The sequence below is a fragment of the Bombus vosnesenskii genome, unplaced genomic scaffold (genome assembly GCF_011952255.1).
Source record: "Bombus vosnesenskii isolate JDL3184/JDL3185 unplaced genomic scaffold, Bvos_JDL3184-5_v1.1 scf7180000013265, whole genome shotgun sequence".
NCBI classification, from domain to species: Eukaryota; Metazoa; Arthropoda; class Insecta; order Hymenoptera; family Apidae; genus Bombus; species Bombus vosnesenskii.
This window is the reverse complement of record NW_022882925.1, coordinates 1,892,369-1,917,467: the sequence shown is the minus strand read 5'-3', so window position 1 is coordinate 1,917,467 and position 25,099 is coordinate 1,892,369. Positions and strand designations below refer to the sequence as shown.

Below are 25,099 nucleotides of genomic sequence, written 5' to 3'. Positions count from 1 at the left end.
ACACGTAGACTGTCTTTTTCCGAACGATTACGACTAATTATCGTCCTTTCGTAGTCTCGTCGAACAGTTGGAGATATTTAATCTCGCGATCGTTTAGTGCATTCTTCTGCCAAAACCTTATACCTTCCCGCCAAAAAGGAGCAAGAATGGGAAAAAATAAATACCTCTGCCTTCATCAACTGCGATACGTAACCCAGAAGCTCGTTTCACGGCGGAGTAGCCTCGAAAAACAAAAGACAGAGACGTCAAGGGGAGAGAGGAAAAAATACACGAAATAACCGTCGGAGAGAAGAAAAAAAAGGAAAGAACGAGAGAGAGAAGAAAGGCAGGGGATAGCGAAACGAGACGGAGGGAGAAGGCGAAACGTCGAAAGGAGGGAAAAAAGGAAGAGAAACAGACGGGGAAAAGACGAAATCGTTTCGTAGCGGCGAACAGTAGCAGCATCCTTTCAACCAGAGGGAACCGCCCCCTCTCTTTCTACCCCTCGGTCTGTTGCAACCCTCTTTTTTCCACGGTGAAGCGGCTCGAGCGCTGGCTTCTTAAATTCATCCTTGCCTCGGCCAGGGCTGTAAAAGCTCGCGCGGTTGCTTTACGAGTGTGAATAGACGGCCGTCCAATTATGCGGCTTAATTTAAATGGGATAATTGCGTCCAGCGAGAGAACCGGCCTTGCGTCCTGCATTATGCCTCTTGTAGATATATATCTATATATATATATACACGAATATATCCACGGTGGTGGATGGAGGAAGATGAGACGGTAGATGGATGCGTGGTATATATGTGGCGCACGGTACGGGGTGTGTTTTAAGGTGCGTTTAGAGCAGGCGAGCGACTGGCTCGCTCTTCCGCCACGTTAGTAAAATTTACTAGCGGTTAGAAAAGGTATTTGTACTTTGGCGCGGTTACTATCGTATTTGCGTACCGATTAATTACACGCGATTAGAATAAATTTCGTATGATTTAACCGGTATTTTTATACCGCGAGAATGAAACAACGTAGAACTTAGTAAGAGAGACGTGGATGGAACATAGACTTTTTTTAAAAAAAAGCACTTTTTCCAGTCACCTTGTAGAAACGAAGGCTTAAGGTTGGTTCGACGATTGCGCTGCGGATCAGAGACGAAACGGCTGAATGTTCTGAGAAGGTTTCGCGACTTCGTGACGCTTGCAAACATCGTACGAAGCGTTCCGTTCTAGTAGATCTGGTCGCTTGGTCTAAACGCACCATTACAGGACTATCGGCGAATATAGGTACGCGTAATTGGATCGCTGTCAGGAAATATCCATTCGGTTTCACAGCAGCCCACCCTCCGACCGTGTATTTATCTTAACGCGTTTCTTTGTCGTGGCTAGTCGCTGCCCAGCAGCCTCTGGATACCATCTCTCGCTCCTTTATTTTCCCGCCTCTGCGGGTATTCAAATGATCCGCTTAGCGATTTCCTCTCCGGCCGGAGACCAACGTCGGTTTGGTCGATTGGTTCACGAACCTCACCGGCTTTAATGAGGATATTTCTATATAAATTAATGAGATATTAACGAAAGATGCCATCTTAGCTTCGCGTTTGATTTATGATTTTCGCGGTGAATAGGGGAACGACTGGTTAATTCTGCGACTATTTTGCAACGACCATGGGAATTGAAGAGATGACGGAATCAGTCCAAGACTTGGGCAAATTAGCAGACCAACGTCCACACGATAATCGTCTTTTTACGTTTCATTTATTTTTCTAATACAAACTGGACACATTGATGATCGATCACGAACTGCAAGTAAATCAATTGCGAACGATCAGTGGCAATTAAAATAACGTTATTCTTCTTCCAAGATCTGTCAGAGGGAAATTTGTTGATAAGACGCGACGATGTCTTTGCTTCGCATTTGATTTATTCTTCCGACGTGGAAAAAATCGCTGACCGATCTTATTCAGTAGAAGGCGAAGCGAATTAGGAAACACAATATAAGTGCAATTATTCGAAGATTGGTTTCCATTGGTCGAGTCTGTCGATAATAGTAGAGCCATTTGAGTCGCTTGAAGCTTCGTGGGTTTCTAAGGGCTAACGAAGTGAACGTTTCGAGTGAATGAAAGGCCTTTCAACTTGGAGTAGGTGTCAGTAACACCTAACGGACGCGGTCGACGCACGAGCCACGGATTTAAAGTTGGTCATCGGTTTCTTGTTCTACGCTTCTCCGAGCGTAGGAGGTATCGTCATTCCGTTCGTTTCCTTTTTGTATTTTTATCTTTTCTTTGCTTTTTTCTTCGTTTCCAAACGACCGACTTACAAATGTCACGGATTGGATTTTCACGCTGACATTAAACGCTAGAAATCAATTCTCGTAAACTTTATTCGACTTGTTTCCTCCTCCCACGCTATACCTGTACGCGATCCCGTTAATGCCATTACACCGAGAAACTATGTGTCTCAACCATGAAAATAAGTAAAGACGATAAAGCGGAGAAGAACATGATTTCGTTAATACGATGGACAAATCGAAACAGCCGCTTGGAGCCTGTTGTTGGATAAGCATTTTCATGAAAATTAGCGGAAAGTATAAGCAACTTTCTAAACTTCTGTTCCGACGAACGCTGTCACGAACGAGCGACGACTAAGTTCCAAGCGTTTGCATATTCTATGGATTTAAGATCATGTTCCTTAACGACAGCTGACTACGAACGGACGAAACGTAATTTTGCAACTCATAGTAAACTTACGGGGAAGAGGAAAATTTCAAAAGTCCACTCTCGACCGAACGGTGGCCGAGAATAAGTAAAAGGAACAATCGATGAGAAACATCGTGGCATTCTAAGGTCAGAGATGAAGAATCGAACGTGGCAGTAATTAAAAATAAAAGATCTACTTTCGCAAACAGGAAATAAAAGTTAAAGAATCGTGGTTGAAGGGATGGTGAAGATACATGATTTTCTAGGAACTTGGCAGGGCTTTGGAGGGAGGAACTCTCAGAAACGATAATTCCATCGGGTGACGTTGATTCCGCGTGCAACGACGATGGGGGAAATTAAGCACAGTCATATTCGCAATTAGAACGCGGCCCAAGTTCGCTCGTTTGTGGATTGTGCCGTGTAATCTCGCATGGCCCTCCTTGCTGTCCTTTCACCCTCTCGTCGTCGGGGATTCCCCTTTTCCCATGACTCGCGATTTTTCACGTCCTCGAGACGATCGTTAGGCGAGTTATCACTGCTGTTCGTGCGTTTCCCTCGGAATCTCCGCGTTTTTCCGATGAATCGCGACTACAGCTTCGGGAAACCTTTACTTTCGTGCCGTTGCTTCTTCGCGCTCTCCGAACAGCCAGATAATTTCGATTCGTTAACCGAGGAGGACAGTTTAATTTATTATCGACGACATTTCGCGGATTAGGAAAATAGAAATTTTCTGCCTCTCGATGCATCGTTTTATCTCTGTTAAAAGCAAATTGTATCGTATATACGTTTAACATGGACGTAACTAAGATCGATCGTGTTCAATTATATTCGAATTATCTTCATATTACGTTCAACATCGACTTTATTCGTTTTTAATCTCACGGCGAAAAGAAAGTTTCGCGAAGGAACGAGGCAGTTGATATAATTAAGCATCGAGGCTGTTAAAAAGTAGGGTATATGATTTTAAGGAATCATAGTGATCATTAGAAGGATTAAAAGAGAAACATACTTAACGAATAATACAGATTCGACGACGTCGATAAAATGCATTGAATGTAACTCTACGTCTGTTTGCGAGGATATTTTATGAGCTACTGTTAAATATAAAATATAAAACAATCATACACAATACAGCGTACGCGATGAAATAATTAACAGGCGGATAAAACGAATGAAATGTTTGAAAATATCCATAAATACTCATACGTACTCGTGCTATTCTTAGTTGGAGGGAAGAAAGACTTACGAAAGAGGAGACAAAGTCTCAGAGTCTCGGCTCAATTTCTTCCAACATTTTCTAATCGTTTCCTTTATTCACACCTAATACACTGTCGCTATAACTCACACAAACGAACCATCACAGAGTTACATTTTACTCGAAAAGAAGTGATTTTATGCTCGACGCCAATTAGACACTTTTTACAGCATTCTATGAGTCTCGTTTTTACACGCCATTAAAGTCTCTAGTCTTATGAGCCATTGATCGTTAAACACCCTGTATAAGAGATTGATTTAGAAGCGGCATTAAACGTCGGCGAAAGAGCAAAGGACGTCGATATCGGTGGTTGGTCGTTGTCGGAACGGTACTCGACTAGCCGGAGTCCGTTGACTCGGTCTTTCCGGCCTCCAGGAAAGACCGTCGACTTTGAACTCCGGCGCACCGAGAAAATTCCATTTCCCTGTATGGAAAAGCGCTCGTTGAATCGCCACGGTGTAATTAGCGCCGTTGTATATGGGAATAAGAAAAGGCTCAGCGAATCTAAAAGATCTGCACGGCGGATAGGCTCGCCTGTTCAAAGCGGCCATTCGACGAACCACTTCGGCATTTCCATGAACCCTGTCCATTACCGCGTGAATCTAAATTGATTAATCAACCACCGCCCCACGGAAACTCTTTTTGGTCCGAATTCGAAGCTACGAAATTAAAACGTAAGTTTTCACAGAAATTTGTTGGCCACAGCTTTTCTTTATCGTTTCCGCGTCCATCTAATTTGCAACGCGAATGACCAATCCGTATCGAACGGAAATCTTCGTTTTAAATTCGAAGCTGTAGAATCGAAGTGTAGATGTTTGAAAAGCTTTTCAAGACCAGATTTCGTCCACGCGTTTCCTACGCGGAGGCCTCGAGAAGTATGATACGTTCGTTTAATTATAACGTTACATCGGTTAGTCGATCATCACGAACGATTGCGTGCGTCACGCAGATAGGAATTTGGACGTTTAACAAATTTTCCGAGATTTCTTCTTGCCCGCGTCGATCTAAACTTGGATCCCCGAAAAGTCGATGCTCGGTGAAGGGTTTTTCCATGACTCCTCCCCTCGCGACACTTCTAAAAACATGCTCGTTTAATTACAACATTTTTCGGGTTAATCGAAGCTTACGAACGCTTCCATATATCGTACGAGAAGGATGTTAACGACGAGATGGGCAAAAGTCGCGGACGAAGGCGCTTAACGAGCAGTCGCGCGGCTGTCGGGGGCCGAAATGAGCTGAAAACGGTCCGAAATAAAATTAGGATGCCGCGCGGCGTTCCAGGCGGCTGTCTTCAGGTAGACATTGACTTTACCCTCGCACATTCCTCGGCCTTTTGCGGCAACTGGAATTGGAACTAAAATTCTGAGGGGATGCGCGTGGAATCGCATTCTGTCAGCCTTTAAGTAATCTCAAAGTATTCTAAGGAAGGCGGGGGAATGGTTGAAAAAAAAGAGCATTGCACGCGTTTCAGTGAGAGAAATGGCCGTGGATCGTCGAAAAGCCCCGTCCATCTTTCAGCTCGATTTGCTCGATCAAAAACGATCGATCGGTGGAATGAAGCTTTTGGGATTTATTTGCTTTACTCGATATTTTGGTAACCTAATGATTTGAAACGAAATGACAATGGAAACAACATCTTGTAGATTATTTTACCATTTTAGACGAAAAGGATCTTTTGGTATATCGCAATTGTTATATTATTTCTAAAATACGTAGCTGTAGAATCTGTGAACGAGTCAGAACGTATACTAAATGAAAATGATATAACATGATCATACATTGACGTGTTAAATAGCAACACTAATTGATGTAGCGTGAAGCAGAATCACGTGGCTCTAATAGAAGCACGTAAGACGTTTGATTAGTAAAATGATTTGTAAATTAAATCTATTTTTTGAGTCAGGATATTCGCTAATACGACCTCTTATCTCTTTGTCAGTAACAATTGCTACCTGAGAAAAAATAACTCGCAAATATCGCAGATTAGAGTGCATAGTTGTTTCAAAGAACGAGAAGAAACATCGTATGGTCCTGAACGTGATCTTGGGGTTCTTGTATACTTCAAAATACACTGAAATTATATGTTCTTGGTTCGTCGTTGTTTATTATTCTTTATTTAGACTGTACTGTAAAAATGAATAAAATAACAATCGATTTGTCGCGTATATACGTAATAACGAAGCTGTCGGAGATCGCGGAAACGACTATCTCTGCTCTTGTTATTAAATCGATAACGCGTATGTCGGTAAATCGGCCACCTTCTTCGTTCTACGAGCGACACGAGCGCACTTTAATTTCAACCCTCGTAGCGTATACACTTTATCCGCTGTCAGATTTTACGACCGCGTTATAGCTATCCGGTATACTCTGTCCAGTATCTCTCGTCGAATTTCGTTGCACAGTACGAAAATCATGCAAACTAAAGGAAATTGCCCATTGCTTTCAAAATGACCGCAAAAATCACCTACCGTTTGAACGAACCGTTTCAACGAAAAGCCATGAAAATTCGAAGCAGCGATCTCCGCGTCGTATGCAATCGCAATCGGATAGCCGAAACCTATAAAAACACGCTCTCTAAGATGATCCGCTGCGGACCACTTCCAAAAACGAGCAACCTGCGCATCGATGTCGAAGAGCGGAGCTTCGGTGGCCGTGATCAACCCCTTTTAAAACATTCGAGAAATCTCGAGAAACGACGAAACCCTGGCTCGGTCGGAGAGGAAAAAGGAGGAGAGCGATGCCACGGGGGAGCTACGGACGAGACACGGGATTCACGGTGTAACCCCTTGCAGAGGGGCTTGCGGGGATCTCGGGTGGAAAGGAAGGCGGTGATGGCGGCGATCGAGGGCTGGAGGGATCTGGAAGTCAACCCTCGGGCGGGGTTGCCGAAGGAACGGAGGACTAGCTGGTCTGCCGTGTCCCAAAGTGGCTCCTGTCTGGCTCCTTTTCGTGCCTTTCCTCTCTCGTCCACCTTGCAACTCCTTCCTCGAGCTCGCTTTCCACCTACTCTGGAGGGGATCGGCGATTTTTTTTCCAGAGTTGCGCCTGCGATGGGTGGAAACCAGGCTGCTCCGTTCCCGACCAATCGAGTCGACGCTGCTGGTTACGCCTCTGAGTGCGCCGACCGACGCTGCCTTCCTCATCGACCTCATCGTGGCCGGTCCTCCCTCGTTCCGTCCTTCTTCCACCTTTGACCCTCGCAGTTTGCCTCTTCCTCTCCGTCTTTCGTCTTCGTTACTCTCGGCTAGTTGGCTCGTCGAGTCTTCGTTTCTCCTTTCTGGTCGCTCTCACTTCTCGCTTTAACCTTCCGGACGATAGGACCGGTTCCTTGTCCTTCCTTCAGCCTACGTCTCTTTCGATAGCACCTTGTCCCTCTGTATCGCTCCTCGTTGCTCTATCGAGATGCTGTCCTCTTTCTCTCTCTCTCTCTCTCTCTTTCTTTCTCTCTGTGCATCGCGTACCACTCCGATCCTCTTCGTTAGATCCCTCAGGTTCTTGCCCCTCTTCGGCAACTGATAGCGAATCCTCCATTATCTTTCGTCGGCGTTTCCTTGTTTCTCCATCGAGGTTTTTCTATGAATTTCTCTGAATCCTTGTCCCTCTTCCAGATAGAAATTCTCCTCTGCATCTATACTCGGTTTTTCGAACGCGCGCTTGTTTCTCGTTTCCCGTTGGAAGGTAGAGAGGCGATCGATCATTTTTCTGGATCCCTGTTTCCGTTTCGTAATTAATAGGATCTTTCGCGATCTGTCTACGACGGAGCCTGGCATTATTTTCCCTGGTCGTTTCGTTTGCCGGAATTCGTAGTTTTTGAGCCTGATATCCTGTTAGAGATTCATGTTGCTCTTTTAATTGGCTGCGAACACTGTAACGATCCCGATCGGGCCCTGCAGTTTCCTTCGTTCAGCTATTTTAATTAAACTTCAGCCTTGCTTTGCCAACCGGACAAAAACCTACTCTACATCATATTAAACCCTCGTGCTTCTCTATCGATTCGATCGGCAAAAAGACTGTCCACCGTTTCGAAGAAACACTCCTCCCTCTTATCGGAAGTTGCCAAGAACCACCCTTATTCGCCTAAAACACGACATTTTCGAAAACATTGACGTTTCTTGCCTAGTCGACATACGCGACGCTTCCCAGGTCGACCCATCCGGGAGCGAATAGTCAAAGAATTTACAAAACTCGCTTAATTTATCTTACGTGGCGTTTTATCAACATTACGAAAGACGCGGTCGAAGACACGGAAAGAAAGTTTTCCCTTGAAAAAATCTTCCACTTTTTCAAACTGTAAAATTGTAGCTTCTGACTGGAAGAAGAAATGGAAACGTGTTCTTCAGCGTAACCACACGATATTTAAGAAAAGAGAATTAGCTAATGTAAATCGAGTAAAAAAGGAATTACAAATGATATGTTGCGTTAACGCAAGTTAACCCTTAATGGGTTAACATTAGAAATACCGGCACGATGTGTATACTTAAACGCGCTATGTAATCATGTTTCCATTTGAATAAAAACCCAGCATTAATTTCGCCAAAAGAAGTTGCACGGTTTTAGTGCAGTGGAACTTTCATTATTTGAATGAACTTTCATGCGCGTTGTTCGGATAATCGAATAAGCTTACTGCTATTATTTCATTATATAAGAAAGTAACCATTTTTTTTTTAGTTTTTATTCCTGCTTTCATTCTCTAGCCTTTGACTTTTATCTTTAATTTTTTTTACCGAAGATCAATCTCATATTCCCCATTAATCCGACAAATTTCTACGATTTCTACGGAATTCCAAATACGGAAAATTCGAAATCATTTCGGAGACAGATCTGTCGCAAATTTTCCACTAGTTAATCGTTCTATTGATGCATATTCTGCCAATAAAAATCGTGCGGCACGTTGCGGTTCCAGTATCTGTATAAAAAATAATTTCTTTCCGACAATTTTATTCTCATTGCTCGATTTTTCTTACGAGGAACCGACCTCTCAAATTTTCCATCGACCGATCGCTCCATTAATCAGTATTCCGCTGATCAAAATTCTGCTACAATCGCAAAAACGGGAAACTGTAAATCCGTCATTTTGACGGGTGTGGTAGTCGCAGGTCAACGCTTAATCACCACGAAGATCGGCACCATTCTCCAAGAAGTCGCCCCATAGCGAAGTTACACCCCGTGGCACGAGTTGCAGCTGCACAGGTGTGGCTGTCCGGGTCAGCGGCGACCTCCTTCCACCCCTAAGGAGAAGGGGGATGGGTTTCATGATGGCAGTGAGGCGCGCATGGCAGCTTTTCGTTCGTCGAAGACCTGCAGCAGAGACCTGGCTTCCTCCGGAGGACCAACCCCTTTCCTCGTGGGGGTGCGGCCACCCATCGCTCGGTCCAAGGCGTAAGTCGTGCACAACCCCCTTTTCCCCAGCAGTCTCTCTGCCATCGCCACGGCAGAGTTTGCCGACACGGAAGCCGCGGAAACGAGTTTTAATTAATCACTAGTTCCTCCGGTGCTCGCGCCATCTGCGAAGGATCCTCTCGTGGCCGACACCGCGAGACCAGCGCAAAAAAAGGAGAATCCTCCAACGAGCACCGAATCTATGGCTCTGTTTTTCTCCAGCCGGCTTTCCTCCAGGCATTGCACCGCGTCGGATACGCGATACCTCGCGATCCTGCTTCCTCCAGTAGAATCGCTCGATTTTAAGATGCTTCGAATTTTTCCCAGGTTTTTTCACTTTTCCAATTATGCAATAAATTTGGCGGTTGTTCGGTTTGGATCTTCCGATGAATCATATCTCGAATCGAATGGATTGCTTGACGGATAGTGAGAAGATCTCTGAGAGTTGTCGCAGTTAGATTCAGACGACTTTTAGATGCTAAGTTTTTTCGAGTCGGTTAGCTTCGAACTATCTTCAGGATTAGTTGGAATTCGAATAAGTTGGACGATGTACAGCGAATATTTTGTAGAATCATCGGAGCTATTTCGAGATTTCGAGAAGAGCGACTCTTTTGAATTGGAAGATTCGATGCTGGATGGTGAAGATCTCCGAACATCATTGCGATTCGACTTTCACGTGTCGGTCTATCTTTTACATAGCGATCCTTGGAATTGCTTTGCATTTGAATGGACGAATGGATGACTTGACGGCGAACATTTTTAAAAATCATTTTGGGGTTGCTCGTGAGCGACCTTTTTCTATCAAATTGCTCTCTTAGAAAAACGATCTTTCTAACTAGTTTATGAACGAATTTATTTGAATTGAGATTAGGCGTAGCCCTGCTTCCGATAAAGATCGCCGACAAATAAGAAAAGATCTGCCGAAACGAAAGAGAAATTAGAGACTTGGATTCAGCGTTTCTCTGAACGAGCTTTTTCACGGAAAGTGGAAAACGAATGAACACTTGGGAGAGAGCAAGATAGGTACTCCAACTTTCATTTGTCCCGTTTCAGAGTTCATATCCGCGAGTCTGGTTAATGGTATCGCTCATAAACAAAATTCATTCCCCGACAGGCTTTAAAACGGCAAGCACGTCGATGTATACAGAGGCAAAAAGGGCACCTCCATTTTCCTCTGGCAATAGAGGGAACCAGGAGGACAAGGCAAGAGCTATTCGGAGGAGGATCGAAGCGGTAGACTTGCGAGATACCTAAGCGGGATGATGTAACGAGGTGCGCATGTTCCTCGGGGTGGGTGCACGCCCTCTTGTGCAATTTCATTTTCTAAATGAGCAAGCCAACCCTCTTTGGGAGGGGGATGGGGTGTGTACCGGGTCTTGCTACTGCTTGCAATCGAAATTGCATATCCATTTAATTAATTATACATGAGCCACCAACAGGGTTGCTGGCCGGTGTTATCGCCGTTCTATGGTTTCGGACTGCAGGGAAAAAATGGACGCTCTACGCTTTTAGAATTTCCGCTCAACTATTATACCGTTTCTGAGGGATTAGTTGTCGATAGGATTTCGGTGAAAAAAATAGTCGTTTCAAATTTTCTGTTTTAGCGGTTTCAAACTTTTTATTATTTATTTTTTAACTGTTCGCTGTTAAAGCACCGCGAGTAACCCTGATAATCGTGCAGATAGCAAGAAACGTAATTTCCTTCTCTTGGTCAATTATTGATTTCTCAGCGTAATGTATCGTAGATCCAATGCGAAATTTCAAATCAAAATGTGTAGAAATGAAGATTTCAGTGTAACTTTTATTCGCGGTACGTTGGATGTCGTAACCGAAAGGGTTGATTTTTCTAAAATTTATTTGCAGCGTGCAGAAACCTTATAGAAATCAATAATCCGTAAGGGATTTCGTATAATTATATTGTTGTTTATCGAATGAGAAAAATAAGAAGCCAAAGATGTTTCCAAGGTTTACCTGGAAAAGCGAAGGAAGAGGAGAGTTTAACCCTGACCTGCGGCAATGGTACGAGGAGGTTGTCTATTTCCCTTGCAACATGGCGAGCCCTTTTGGAGGATCAGGTTCGAAGGCTGCTCCTCGATCTTCGGTTCACGTCCAGCTCTCCTCGCCTCTCTCCTTTCTCGTCCGGATTCGTTTCTCATTAATCTCCGTCTCCACCCTTTTGCTCTGTTTCAAGATTTCTTGTTACTTGGCCGGCCTCCTCTTTTACCCTCCCCTCTTCCTCTGTTTCCCCCCCGTTCGTGGGCAACATGGCCGACGGAGGAACGACCAACGACCACCATTCGGACGATTCGTCCCGGGATTTTTCAAATTTCGCCTGGTTCGCCCGGTCGATTGGTCAGTGAAAACCGGCAGGAAGAAGATGGCCGCGATCCTGGACCAGCTTGCGCGATCAATGCCGACGCTTCCTAGCGTTCGTCTCTGATTTTTTCGAGCCCCCATTTCGCGAGCAGAATGCGAATCCCTGATTATGCTATGGATGCTGTATCATTAATGCCCTATCCTTTTTTCCTACGTTTGTTAATCCGCCATTTAATGTTTTGTCGCTGCGAGAAAGTAATTAAACGTCGGCTTCTTAGTTTTTCGTTAGTTGAAATGCAGTCAGAATCAATGAAATCGTGCTTTCGTTTAATAAAGGTTTCCGTTAATAAGCAAACCTTGAATCATTTCCTTTAAAACATCCTCTGTTAATCGCCTTTGCAATTTATCGTTAGAGAGATCGGCTTCTGCAGGATCGACCGCGTTGATTTAGCTTTAGCGCTGTTAGTAATGACAATCGAAGTACGTAGGTGGTTCTTCATGTACTTTATCAAAGATGACAAGGTGATATTTTAATCATTAAGGTTCGTATTATCCAGGTTCACGGAAGACGGGTGCCAAGAAATTTACGAGCTGATAATCAAACGATCCAATTCCTATGCCACCGACTGTTCTGCGATGGCTAAGATCTGCAAAGTTGACGCTTCTAGTCGTTAGTGTTTACCATCTTCGGATTCGTTCATGGCAATTGCCAGACTTCCGTGGACATTTCTAAGGGCTTTCGACGAATTCCGACAGTGGAAGGAGTAGGCATACTAAAAGAATTCGAGCGGTGGAAAGTACTTCAAAGATACCAAGAAGTTCCAGCGATAAAGACACCGCGACATCACCGAAAGAAGAACTGATAAGTAACGAAGAAAAGGGGTAGGAAAAATAGACTTTAACAATAAAGATATCACCCCAGCAGAAACTTCCAATGATCAGAACAGCAGCAGCAAGTTACCAAAAGAAATATATACCAACATCTATCTAGAAAGCTACCTACTAAAGATATCAAAGTTTGATCTTGGCTGAGGTTTTAAATCCTGCGTCCCCTGGCATTTCTGACAGTTCATTCGACGAATCTTAGGCATCTCGGACACGCAGACGTCGATGTTCGACCGATCTCGCGGCCTCGCCACGTCGTAAAGGATACTCGTACTCCAACACAGGTGTGGAAAAAATGGTCTAGTAGCTTAAGACATCGAAGGCAGCAGCCAGCCAGCTAGGTCTGTCGGTCTGTCGGTCATTCTCTTTCTCTCGTAGCAAAGCCAGAGAGGACGAAAACAAAAAACCGCGCCCCCTCTCTATTTTCTTCGGAGGATGGCCTTGAACTTCGGGGGAGTCTCTCGTTGGCCGAAAAACCGTGTCGCAGTTTTTCCTCCGGGCAGCTACGACGCCGCCGGCAGCTCCACGAGCACGAATCACCGGGCGAAACGGCTCTTCTTACAGGCTACTTGTTAGGTAGCCGGGAAGGTGGGACGTACTCCCCCTTGAACCTAAACTAGCTACCCTCTAGCGCCTTCTTCTACTTCGCCCCGCAACCCGGCGATAAGATTTGTGGTTATAGCTTGTTTTTGGAGCACGCCGCGGGGGTCGAAGACGACCGAGCTTCTCCTAGGTCCTTTCCATCCGGCGAAAGAAACTGGCAAGCGGTTGAACAGGGGGTGGACAAACGTTTCAAGGTCGACGTACGCTCGCGTTAGTACGTCTGGTCGGGAAATTGGTTGATCCGATTGGGTTAAGCGAGTCCTTGTTTCTTCGTACAGAGTCGACGATCTTTCCACGAGGTGTCATCGATCGATCGGGGTGACTGACTTTATTATGGATACTTGATGGCTGTGTAGGTGTTTCCACTGTTCCAGAATAATGTAATATTATAAGACTGTAATTCCTCGTCGCGTAATAAAAAAGTAATAATGTAATCTGCATTGTTAGGCGAAGTGATTGACTTTATTGTGGATACGTGAGTGTTTTCAGGTCTAGGGGATGTAGCGTTTCCTTTCAACCCTTTAACAGTGTAATAAACGACAAGCTGTATTTTGTATTCTGTTCAAAGCATTCGATAAAGGAACTGTGCAACTCGGATTAAAATTGAGTTTGACATGTTACAAGTTGTCGAGATTTTCAACTCGAAGATCCTTCGAGTCGCTTGAAGAAATAAAATATCCACCGGAACAGCGATCATCCCTTTTCTTTTTTGAGAGTGATCGGGACGATCCTCGAATTTCCTTCAGAACTGACCTACAGAACCATTGGACTATTAACTACGGGGACATTTAAGAAAGTGGAACATCTTGAGTCCGGTGACCCCGTAACCGTGACCATCAACCCCCTTCTGAATTGCCTCCACCCTTGGCTATAAGATTTGTGGTTATAGCTCTTTTTTGGAGCATGCCGTAGGGGTCGATGACGATGCTTTCTCCAGGGTATCTTTTTACAAATGGACGACCTGAATACTGCTTAAACTTCAAACTTGGAAGCTCCACTTACAGATAACTGCAGCATAAAAGCATAGATACTTTTTGTCAGAAAACATCCGCAACTTCTTTTATTCTCCATATCAACGGCCCGTACCATAATCTTCAAGCCATTGCTATACTAATTTCTGCACGCCGAACGTCCCCTACATGTGCTACTTTTTTTTTTGTCAAAGTTATACTATTTATTACCGTTAATAGCCGGGAGAAAATATTTTTTCGACAGTCCAAGTAATATTCAGTCTCTTGAAAGTGTAAAATATCGAGTTATTAAATCTTGAAGAATCAAATTAATGAGAAACGGCTACAGCGTCTTAGATTGCCTGACAGAAGGTAGAGTGCACGTTGAATCGGTTGAGAAATTGATTACACGAGAAATTTTTCACGAAATACATGACACTATGATTGTTTTGCCATATTGGTATACCCGTTAAGCAATCGTCGCTTAAAATGTCGTTATTTGCACATTTATTTGTGAAATATTCGTAGTCGATGTCACGCATAATTTGAAGAGCGACGAGTGCCAGACAAATAAGAGGAGATTGATTCAAGAGATACTTCTGAGTAGACGTTCACCGACCCCTCGTCTCGGTGGGGTGACTTTTTATCCTAGGGACCGTTTTTTCTCCGGCTACGAAGAAATTCCCCAGGAATTCGTGGACCGTTTCAGGGGCGGCTTTTTGCATGATGCCTCGTGATGCTCGTGACCTTTTCCAACCTATTCCTCGAAGCGTACACCAGTGTGAAATTAAGTTGTAGGAGGTCAGGGTCTAGTCTTGTATTCTCCATTCAAGAAATCCTTCAGCCTTTCATCGAATCACATTCTTATCATGTTGCTTCGTGTTCAAACGGTTCTTCATCGTGTTCACGTTGGCTTTTAATAAAAACGTGTTATTCGTGTTTCATCAGCGTGCATCGGATAATTAATTAATTAGATATGCAAGGGGATGAGTAGGAGCTTCGTGCTTTGTGAATTTTTCACATTTTTGCGCCTGTGCATATCTTTAGTAATATTAGGTCGGTTTTACTGCGTGTAAATTACTTAGAATCGTTGGATAAACGATGCGACGAGAAAATCTAGTTTTTATGCAGAATATTTGCTTTTGTTTTTCTTGCTTTCGCGAAAGAGATCCAATGAAGTGATTCATTCTCGGACTCTGATATTTGACATTTTCCCAATTAATGGCACTATATATATCCTCTGATAAACGTGAAATTCTGATGTAAATTAAATCGATAAGTTGTAGATATTTCCGCGGAGAAATAGATGTTTCTTATTATACAACACTCGATAATTGAGTGTTGTCTAGATAATTTCAAACCTTTATTATTATACCTTCCTTTAAAGGAAAATACTTCTGGTATACGTGAAATCGATGAATTATAATTTTTTTTTTTATAGAAAATTAGATACTTCCTTGTTATAGAACACTGTTAAGGATAGTTGTACCTATATATTCTAGATAATTTGCTAGGCTTTTATTATTATACGTTTGCCACTCTCCTTTAAAGCTTTAAGGTTTCCATTAAAAGGAATTTTAAACAATATTGCAACAACCGCCAATATACTGTAACAATAATACATATTCAGCGACAGGAGCGACAAGGAAGGAGCTAATAGGAAAGAGAAGGGGTTAATAAGAGAGAGAGAAAACCCGCCCGTTCCCCCACACTGCCTCCTAATCCCACCGCGGCGGCTCGTTACCCCCACCTTAATCCACGCAGCACGAGCGACTCGCGATGTATCGCGAGGGGCAGAGCCGAGGGCGGCCGAATGAAACCGAGGGCGGCCGAACGGTTGTTCGAATCGCGACTCCCGCGTCAGTGCTGCAACCGCGTCCGCGGTCCACGGTTCACGATTTCCGGGCCCCGCCGGTTCTGTTTTTTCCTCGCTCGTCGCAACACCAGAAAAAAAGAAACGTACGATCAAAGGGTGGTCTCCGTTTTCCAGGAGGAGACGCGTGCTACCTGAGCACCGAGGGAAGTTGGTCGATCGACAGAAGAAACGAGAGGAAGCCGGCGAGAAAAAATCTCGGTCGCTTTTCCGGTGGCATCGTTTTCCCGCCACTTTTCGTCGCCGGTAAGATGGCCGCGGTTGCGATACCACCCTCCCTGCGGATTTGGGCGTTCGAATCTCTGGCACAGTGAGCCAAGACGATCATTGAGACGAAGTGTACTGCAACGAGGAAGAGTAGAAGAATACTTGAAGAACAGGTGAATGGTTTCGAGTTACTGTTATCATGAAATGCAGCAGCCTCGATGCATGGACCGTTGTACAGGAGGTGGTTGTCGTTTCGACGGTAAGCCGGTAGGGTCTTCGAGGAATCTCGCGAGTCATCCTGCGCTTCCTGGCACTCGAGGAACGCGATCATGGAACGTACGAGCGTATATACCGTGCTGAAGCATACCGTGCGAGCTTCTAACCTATAAAGAGTGACAGTCGATGTTGACGCGTTGAGGAGGAGTGCGATGACAGTGGGGAGCGGAGTCCAGCTGTCGACGGAGCCGATCACGGGGACGTCATCAGAGAACGTAAATTAAATAAAAGTGCAGTTTTGTCCGAAGTGCAATATTACGAATACCGCGACTAATTATTACAATATTTGTGCAATAATCTCCACGTTCGATCGAGACTTTTCGCGAGAAAAGTGCGAATCGATTGTGTATACGCGTACGTGTGACATCGAGGAAGAAAGAAAAAGACAGATATAAAGGGACATATAAGTAGAATAGAGAAAAAGGATAGTAGATAATAATCTAGTCATCGACCGAGGAACGATATTTTTAAGGTAAACGGTTTTCGCTAGTAGAGACTCGATCGAAGGCCGCGAGCCAATCACGCACAACGCAGGAGAGAGAGAGATAGGACGGCGAAAACATTAGGCCAGTGCGGTTCACCCTTGACGCCGTCTGTAACCGACACGGTGTGTTTACATCGTGCACGAAGTTATCCACAGTTTCGGTTCGGTTGTTCACAGCGTAACACGTAGTGTTACAATGGCAAATTAAATATACGCGATTATATATATCATATATATCGAAACAGTGCGTCTCATAATATCAAGTATCGCGTGTTGGAATCGAAAATTCCCATAACGCGTGAAGTAACCGAGATGCGTGGAAAAGGGACGCGACGCTCTATATCGGAGTCCAGTGAATTTTCTTAGATACTTCTTAGAAGATACACTTGCTAGTAATTGTGTAGCTTTGAGAAGCTACTGTTTTCTACATATAGAGGAAGAGAAACTAAGGAAGAAGGGAGAAGCTTCTTATTATCGGTACTTATTATCCGTATTTCTGATTTCGAGAAGAAACAGACGGAGAAAAGGAGAGAGAAGAAAGGCGGCGATTATCAGCGTTGGTAGAAATCTACGTGGATCAGGTTGCATCTGAAAACGGTCGGAGGTAAAAATCGGTATCGGAAGTGCGGCCAAGTGCTCGCAGTGACGTAAGAAGGAACCGTGGCGCCTCGGGACTATTCTACGGTGCCAGACGAATTTTTGATCGAGCGAAATCGTGTGTTTGGACGCGGATACGCAATCAGGTGACTGTATAAGGTGTTCTAGTGAAAAATGTATCCGTGGTATCGGGACAGCGTTGCCGCGGCGGCGGCAGCCGGCCTCGGAGGACCCGTCGGAGTCGTTGGTTCCGGGTTCTGCTCCACCGGCCCAGGACAAGGCGGCACCACTATCAAAACCGAGACCGGATATTCGGATTGCATGCTGGCCCTCGACTATGTCCAGAGTAAGGTAAGTTCAATCAATTTTCATATAATATTATATTTCTCTTTTCTTTTAAGTACTTGTTCTACCTTTTTTTTTTCAAATAGTAGAAACTCCGATTTCCTATGGTTGACCCCCTGAGCGTGGAATTCCCTCGTTGTTTATAGAGGGGTTTTAATGATTTAGTAGAAATTAGCGTGTAATATTTAGTAGAGAATCTTTCTTAAAAATGGCGGTGAAGTTATGCAATATTTTTTCATTATGGAGACACGATGGAAACAGTAAGATATATATATATAGATAGAGTTCTTAATTGTGTATGGAATTATCTGTTCTATCGTTAATAGAACGTTTTAAATGAATCAGTAATTTTACATCGATTAAATTATAAAATATCGTTCCTGTATGAACATTGAATAAATACAGTAAAAATATGCAGAATTTGTTCTTAATCGAGGACTTCGATAGAAGCTGTACGTTCTAATGTTGCAGTGACACGCGTTGATAATTATACAACGTTTCTTTATGAAAATAGGAAAATAGGATAGACATATAGAGTGGTTCTTATTAATATTTGAATAGGATTGTACTTGAGCTATTATTGCTCTCTATATTTAATCGTAATTGAGCGAACAAGAGGGTAAATTAGCAGAAGAAACTATAGCTTACTCACAACTTGAGATTTCTTTTCTGAAGAATATAAAGGATAAATAAATACAGAAAATTTGCCTATCCTTTCTTTTTCTTACGTTTTAGAATTCTCGCTGTGTTTACTTTTTAGATGTGTTTCGATACGAAAGTCCAGGACTTTAACCTATTGTTTCTTCGTAGTGGAAAGTAGTTATGAAGCTGAGGCAACGTACCGATGTTGATGTTGATGTTGCTCGTTTCCTAGAAAATCGGAGCGTCTCTCGAACCTTTATCTCTAATCTGCAACAATATAATAACACGACAGAGCAAATTAGTTTAGGTAATAAATATTCACAGGCAAATGTTCTTCCTGAATTTTATTATTCATTCAGAACGTGTGTAATTTTATACATAGAATTTTATTAAACCTTCGTAGAGCATCGAGAGTCGATCGAACGAGCAATTTTTAATTGCTATAAAAATCGAAGATTTTCAACTTGTATATTCAATCGTGCTTTGCACAGAATAAATGAATGAATTCCACGCTCAAAGGATTGACCATTCGCAGATGAGTTAGCCGATGGAAGAGAAGCCAAAAATTGAGCGTAATCGGTGAGAATTGAATAATAGTAGGTTTCAAACAAGATTCTGAATGAAACAACCCTTCTTAAGCTTTCCTGTTTCACGCGTTAACTCATCTGCTTGGTTTTTATCAGCCACGCTTTTGGAGCAAGGTTTTTAACAGCATAAAGAAATTCTTGGAACATACGTTCTTTTTCGAGCACCTGTTATTATTCAACTCCAAACGGTGTTTATATACATACATTTAGAATTATAGCATCGATAAATTACTACAGGCAAGGGAATTTTAATTTCAGCTTGTTAATTTGATAATTTGTTGCCTATCAACGCTGCAAGCCGTAGAAAAAACAATAGTTTTAGAAAATTAATTAATCGCAATTAGCGAGATCGATGAACGTGTACAATGATCAATCGTATCGCGATAACGAGATAACAAATTTCTAATAACGAACGAATTAATTATTAATACGAATAACTGGAACGGCTGGAAATTTTTAATTTGCCGGATAAAATAAAATCCGAGATTATTAACAAGTTTGCAAAAAGGAACGACTAATATATTCTACCAAGCAGTCAATTTTATTTTATATTTTCGAAACTAAAGAAATATTCAGACATTATAAACATCACTTTATAAACACACGTATAAAATACAATATAATCTTATTTTCTTAAGAGAACGATGTTTAACATTTCCTGCACACCTTGTCTCTTACATTCCTATCAATTACCTAAAACAATTTAACGATTCTCTACAAATTCCTTACGAATTCTGACATCTATTGTATTGTCCCTTTTTTTGAAAAGTTATCCGCTATACGGTCAAAGTCGGTTTGTTTGTCCATCGGTTGCTTTGTTTTTGTTTCACCTTAGTTCGATACCTCTTCGATTTACATTCTTTGTTCGAAAACAGACGTATCGCTGGCAGGAAGCGAATTCGCTCGCTTTTGGTTTCTCCGTATAAACAGTATGGTTGATTCCACGTTTGATTTATTAAGAGGCGATGCTGCGAATCGCTATGGAATCTGTGCGTTTCATTTTTCCCGTTATTGAGCGCAATATCGTTTCTCGGTAACGAATTCCCATACCAAGGTGCTTGTGCAATCGCGAAGAAACGAAGAGCAGGCATATACAAGGGAAATCCATCGTTTCGTTGTCGAAGCTAGCGGAATGTTTCACATTGTTCAGGAATCCTCGATTCGAATACTCGGCTCTTGTATCGATAAATTGTCTCGTTAGATATTGTACGCTGTGCCTTCTTTGTTATTCGGAAATATCCCGTACGAATGTTTGGAGAAACATTTTAATGTTATTGTTTCTTTCCTGTAGAGAGATAGCTGCTTCTTCATGTTGAATGAATTTTAGAGAACATTGGGAAATTTCGCGCTCGTTCCTTTCTTTTTCTGTGAAAGGTACTTTCTTGTTCTCAATACTATGTTGTCGAAACACTTGGCATCGTTGTGAAAAAATTTCTCTAGTAAGTCTGGTAGTTTGACACTTTTCAAAGGATCGGTCAAGCTTTGCAAGTAGAATACTCCTGAAAATGTGTGAATCGTTCGTTCAGAACTTCGCAGAGTAACAGAAAATTTGCCATTAGCTTCCTTCTCCTATTACAATTATCTTTTCCTGTCGAATTTTATCTTCTAAAGGTATAGCGAATTGTCGTTAACATTTTGTATGCATATTACTTGTGAATCGATCGAATATGAATATTCTTGAGTCCTCTGAATCGCTCAGAACGATACAAAACTTGCCGATAGATTTCCTCTTTTCATTTTGCACGTGGAATTTTAGTTTCTTTAAAGTATAACGAATTAGCATTAACAAATTTTGCGTGCATCGTACTCCAAGACGAATCGTTCGAGCATCCGAAATGATATACCGTTGAGGACGTGTAAATCGTTGGTCGGAAATTACAGCGTTCTGGCGCTAAAAACAGTAAAATCGATGGGACGATGAAACGTTAAAATGAATGGAAGCAACGCTTTCAGTGCATGAATTCATTTGGTCGCAGAAAACGTGATTATCTCAGAGGCGTTATACAGTGTAAATCAAACGCAATTAGAAAATCAATAGCCATTTTCTAAATTGAAGTATTGGAACTTATCTTTGCAAGTACTGCAAGTTGCTCTTAAATCATCCGGATTACACTGCACTCGATAAAGTAGCTACGATAGTTTCCAACTAATTCGCGTTATAGTTTATTCTAGTGCCTATAATTCTTATTCCGTCGCTGAAGTCCTTTCCTTTTAGTTATCCTTCGAACATAAATTTTAATACAAACATCAAACAGTGATTTATTTGAACGTCCTGTTTAACGAAACGAGTACACTGCTTTGTGACCAGCGTTCCCAAGGAGAATTTATTCATCTTTCTTCCAATTTACTTTTCATCGAAGCTTCGTATTTTCTGATTAAATAGACAACCTTAGAGTTCTTTTACAAGAAGGTTATAGCACAGTTGGAAAAGGTTTGAACGAAAATCTGATGAATCTTTCAACGGATCGTAAGCTCGATCGTTGCGAACGTCGTTTCACTTAAAAGTTGTATTTCTAGATATTATTTTGCTTATCACTGGATATAAAAGAAAATGTCTCTTCGATCAAAAGCAATTTTGAATTTCGCTGCACGAAGTTAGAAACAATTTTTGCTACCTAAATACTCGAGCGAATGTTTCCAGAAATTTGGAGCTTCGATGTTTATTATCGTTTCGCTTTGGAACCTTCGCGTCGAATGAATTTCGCAGGACGTTAGAAAATATTTATCCTGCGTGGTAGTTGTACGCCTTTATCCTTCCCGTGGGAACGAGCAACCATAATCAACCTGTAATTTATTTCCTCGTGGCCGAAGAAAAATCCGGTTGGAGAGGAGTCTCCAAAAAAATAGGAGCGCGAAAATTATGCATCGTTCATTAAGTCTCTGTTTGAAAGTTTGAGCCGGTCTTGCGACGTTTCACGAAATAACACGGGGTCGTTCACCCTCTCGGTTTCTTTCCCTGATGTGTCGCGCACCGTTGAAAAAAAGAAAGAAAAAAAAGAAAAAAAAAGCGGGGACGACTCGCGTCCAGTTTTTACCATTCGCAAATTATCGTGCTGCCCGAGACAATAATGGCATTGTACGTCTTCGAAGACGAAGATTAATATCGAGATTATCACGCGGTAGCAGTGAACCTGATACTTCGAATGTTAATCGCCGGACATTCATCGCGTTGCACCGAGTTCCGCGTGCTATTTTGCATCATTCCGCTGGAATGAATGATTGCGCCGTTTCTGTAATTAATGTCGTACAATATGCAGACGACAGAAACGCCGTGAAATGTTTCTCGATCGTGGCTGATAGGCAACTATTTTCCATCCTCATCGCTCCAGTCTTCCGCTTTGGCATTTTTCATCTTCTGAAATAGACAAATTTGGAGGACTTGTAGTTTTTCTTTTCTTCCGATTAGATCTGTCGTACGTACAAACCGCTTGGACGTTTCGAGATTCGTATGTGACGTACGATGTAAATATTCGGATATTCGAGGATTTTCATGGCGAACGGTCGCACACGAACCGATAGCGAAATTTATAGAAACTTGATGAAGATAAACGTATTTGCAAATGTACACATCGTACATGAAAGTTTAAATATTCGAAGATTTCTGCGAACGATAACGCGGAAATTAACTCACAGCGACGTTTATAAATAGAACGGACGAAAAGATTAGAATATCTTAATTGATAGATTTACGCAGGATGTAGGAAGCAAAATTCTAAATGTAGCGTTCGAAGATGTCTATAAAGAATCGCAAGACAGAAATAGCAATGTGAAACCGATTATAGAATGGTTACATAAAGAATAGAATATCTTAAGCCTTTTATTCTCACGCTGTGACTACATTTTCCGACGATATATATTTAGAATCAGATAGATCGCGAATTGTTCGTAGAATTACAGATAAGTTCTATCTCGTTTGTAAATAATTTGTCACCTTTCTCCACACGAAAATGATTTAACGACTCGTTTAGTTATCGTCACGATGAAAGATTTCGCCAGAAGAACGAAAAGCCAAGAATTAGAATATTCCAAGCTTCCTAACGCGAGAGACAAGAACAACATTAATTCCCAACGACTTCCTCAAAATAATTCCTCAAATTATCCTTCGATTTATTCCACCGAATTTATCGCAAATAAACGGAATCACCGTCAAACTGAAATGTTATACAAATTAAAAGCATAATTCCTATACCTTGGAAAGATAAGAAGAACTCGTAGAAAGGATCTTTCATTGGGAAGAAAAGAGAAAAAGTATGTGTAGCCGGTCTATCAATTACCCAACCGTGTTGCCCGCGAATTCTTCCACTTTCCGTCAACGATTCCGCAAACGTGAAAAGAAGTATTCGAAAAGAAGGTGTTCGCCACACTCTATGGACAGCGTTGTTCACGGCTGAGGTGGTTCGATCGCCGTCGAACACGATGCTCGTGTCGTCGATTCGCCAGCTACTTTGTAATTAATCGATTCGCCTATGTACTATCGCAGGATTTTTTCGCTTGTTGCACGTTGTTGTTGAAAAACGTCTGTGCAACCGGTAACTGTAGTAAGAAAATAATCCGGCGTGTCAACCTGTGAAAATGATTTGCCGGTAAAAAGTTGCGAACGATCCTTCGCAGTTAGCTCGGTTGCATACGGTTTTTCGCCTGACCAACTAGAAAGCGGCCATTTTTTCTCCATTTTTTCTCCGATAGGAATGTAACGGTATGTGGAGAGCAGGAGTCGTGGAAATTGATTAGAAGCGGACTTGGAATTTGCACGGATCTTTGTTGCTCCTTCGCTTTTTACGAGACCTGAAAAGATCGACGAAGGTGTTGCCACCGGCTGATACAATGGAAGGTCACTTTATTGAAGGATTTTTATCCTTTCTTGCATCTCTAATACTTTCCATCTGGCTTTTCGCTATTTTGCTATCGTTTTATGAAAAATATCGACGGAATTGTAATATGGAACTAGTGAACGTTACTTAAAAAATAATATTCTCGTTGTTGAATGTACGAAGATTTTCACGAGTAGGATTTTTATCTCCTTTTGTATCTTTTAACCGGTTTATATATTTCGCTATTTTTTATCTGGCTTTCATATTTTTATTATTATTTCGTGGAAAAATTGGCGAACGTTGAACGCTAGCGAATTTCATTTAGAAGATAATATCCTTGTTATAATATCCCTGTTCTCCTATGCATGAAGGATAAATATTTCATATCGAATGTGAATAAAAGCCAGAATATCGCCAGGATGCACTTTACCCCGTCGTTGGATCGTGCGATTAAAAAATAATTATACGGTTTCGCGTGAAGTGCAATGTCGCTGGAATAGATTCAATTCGTTAAGGTAACACAATGATTTTTATTATAGCACAGACGCATAATTAGCTTTAATGTCGATCTAACGCGATCGTTAATAATTAACGACGATAATTAAATACCGGCAACATTGATTGTATTCTATTATCGATCATAATTCCAAATAATTAATCGATTTAAATGATCGACAGATAACACCTTTACGTCGCACTTTTTTCTGCCCGCGCCTTTACGTTCGATGATTTTCTTTACCGATATTTTATGAACAGAACGTTTCTTTTGTCCTTTTTCTCCTATCGATTCTGTGCTTAAACAACGCTTCAATTAACGTATTTGGTGGCAAAAGAAAGAAAAAAAAAAGGTGTAAATTGCTGTGAAGTCTCTCCGTTTTCCTTTTGCAAGCGGTTTACAAGAAATCTCCGTGAAGTGACAAAAACCGATACAATGTTGTAATTCTAAACGATGTTTCTTTTTTGTACGTTGAAAAAAAGAGTTAATAACGCATATGTAACAGTTTTTAATAGAGCATGTTTTCCTACTTCAGTTTGATTTTTTTCCTCTCCCTCTGTTTATCGTGACAGTCGTACGAGCGCGATTAAGAGTTAATTTTGGAGCGGAGCTTTTTTGCATAGGCAGCGCGGGTAATTACTTTTTCTGACTTGTTCTAATTAACAGTTACGGCTGTTATTAATTCATAGGTATATAAATATATCGATATTACAAGTTTTATGCACGGTTTT

At 42.1% G+C, this 25,099-nt stretch overlaps 1 protein-coding gene across 2 annotated transcripts in view; it reads left to right on the top strand.

Annotated features, from left to right (window-relative positions):
• Nucleotides 1-17,373: 17,373 nt before the first annotated feature.
• Nucleotides 17,374-25,099, top strand: part of LOC117241912 (zinc finger protein rotund-like) — a 240,008-nt gene continuing 232,282 nt past the window's right edge. For both annotated transcript variants that reach the window (XM_033508230.1, XM_033508223.1), the window contains exon 1: nt 17,374-17,838. In XM_033508230.1, coding sequence (XP_033364121.1) covers nt 17,662-17,838 — 177 coding nt within the window. In that variant the 5' untranslated portion in view covers nt 17,374-17,661. The remainder of the gene's footprint in view (nt 17,839-25,099) is intronic.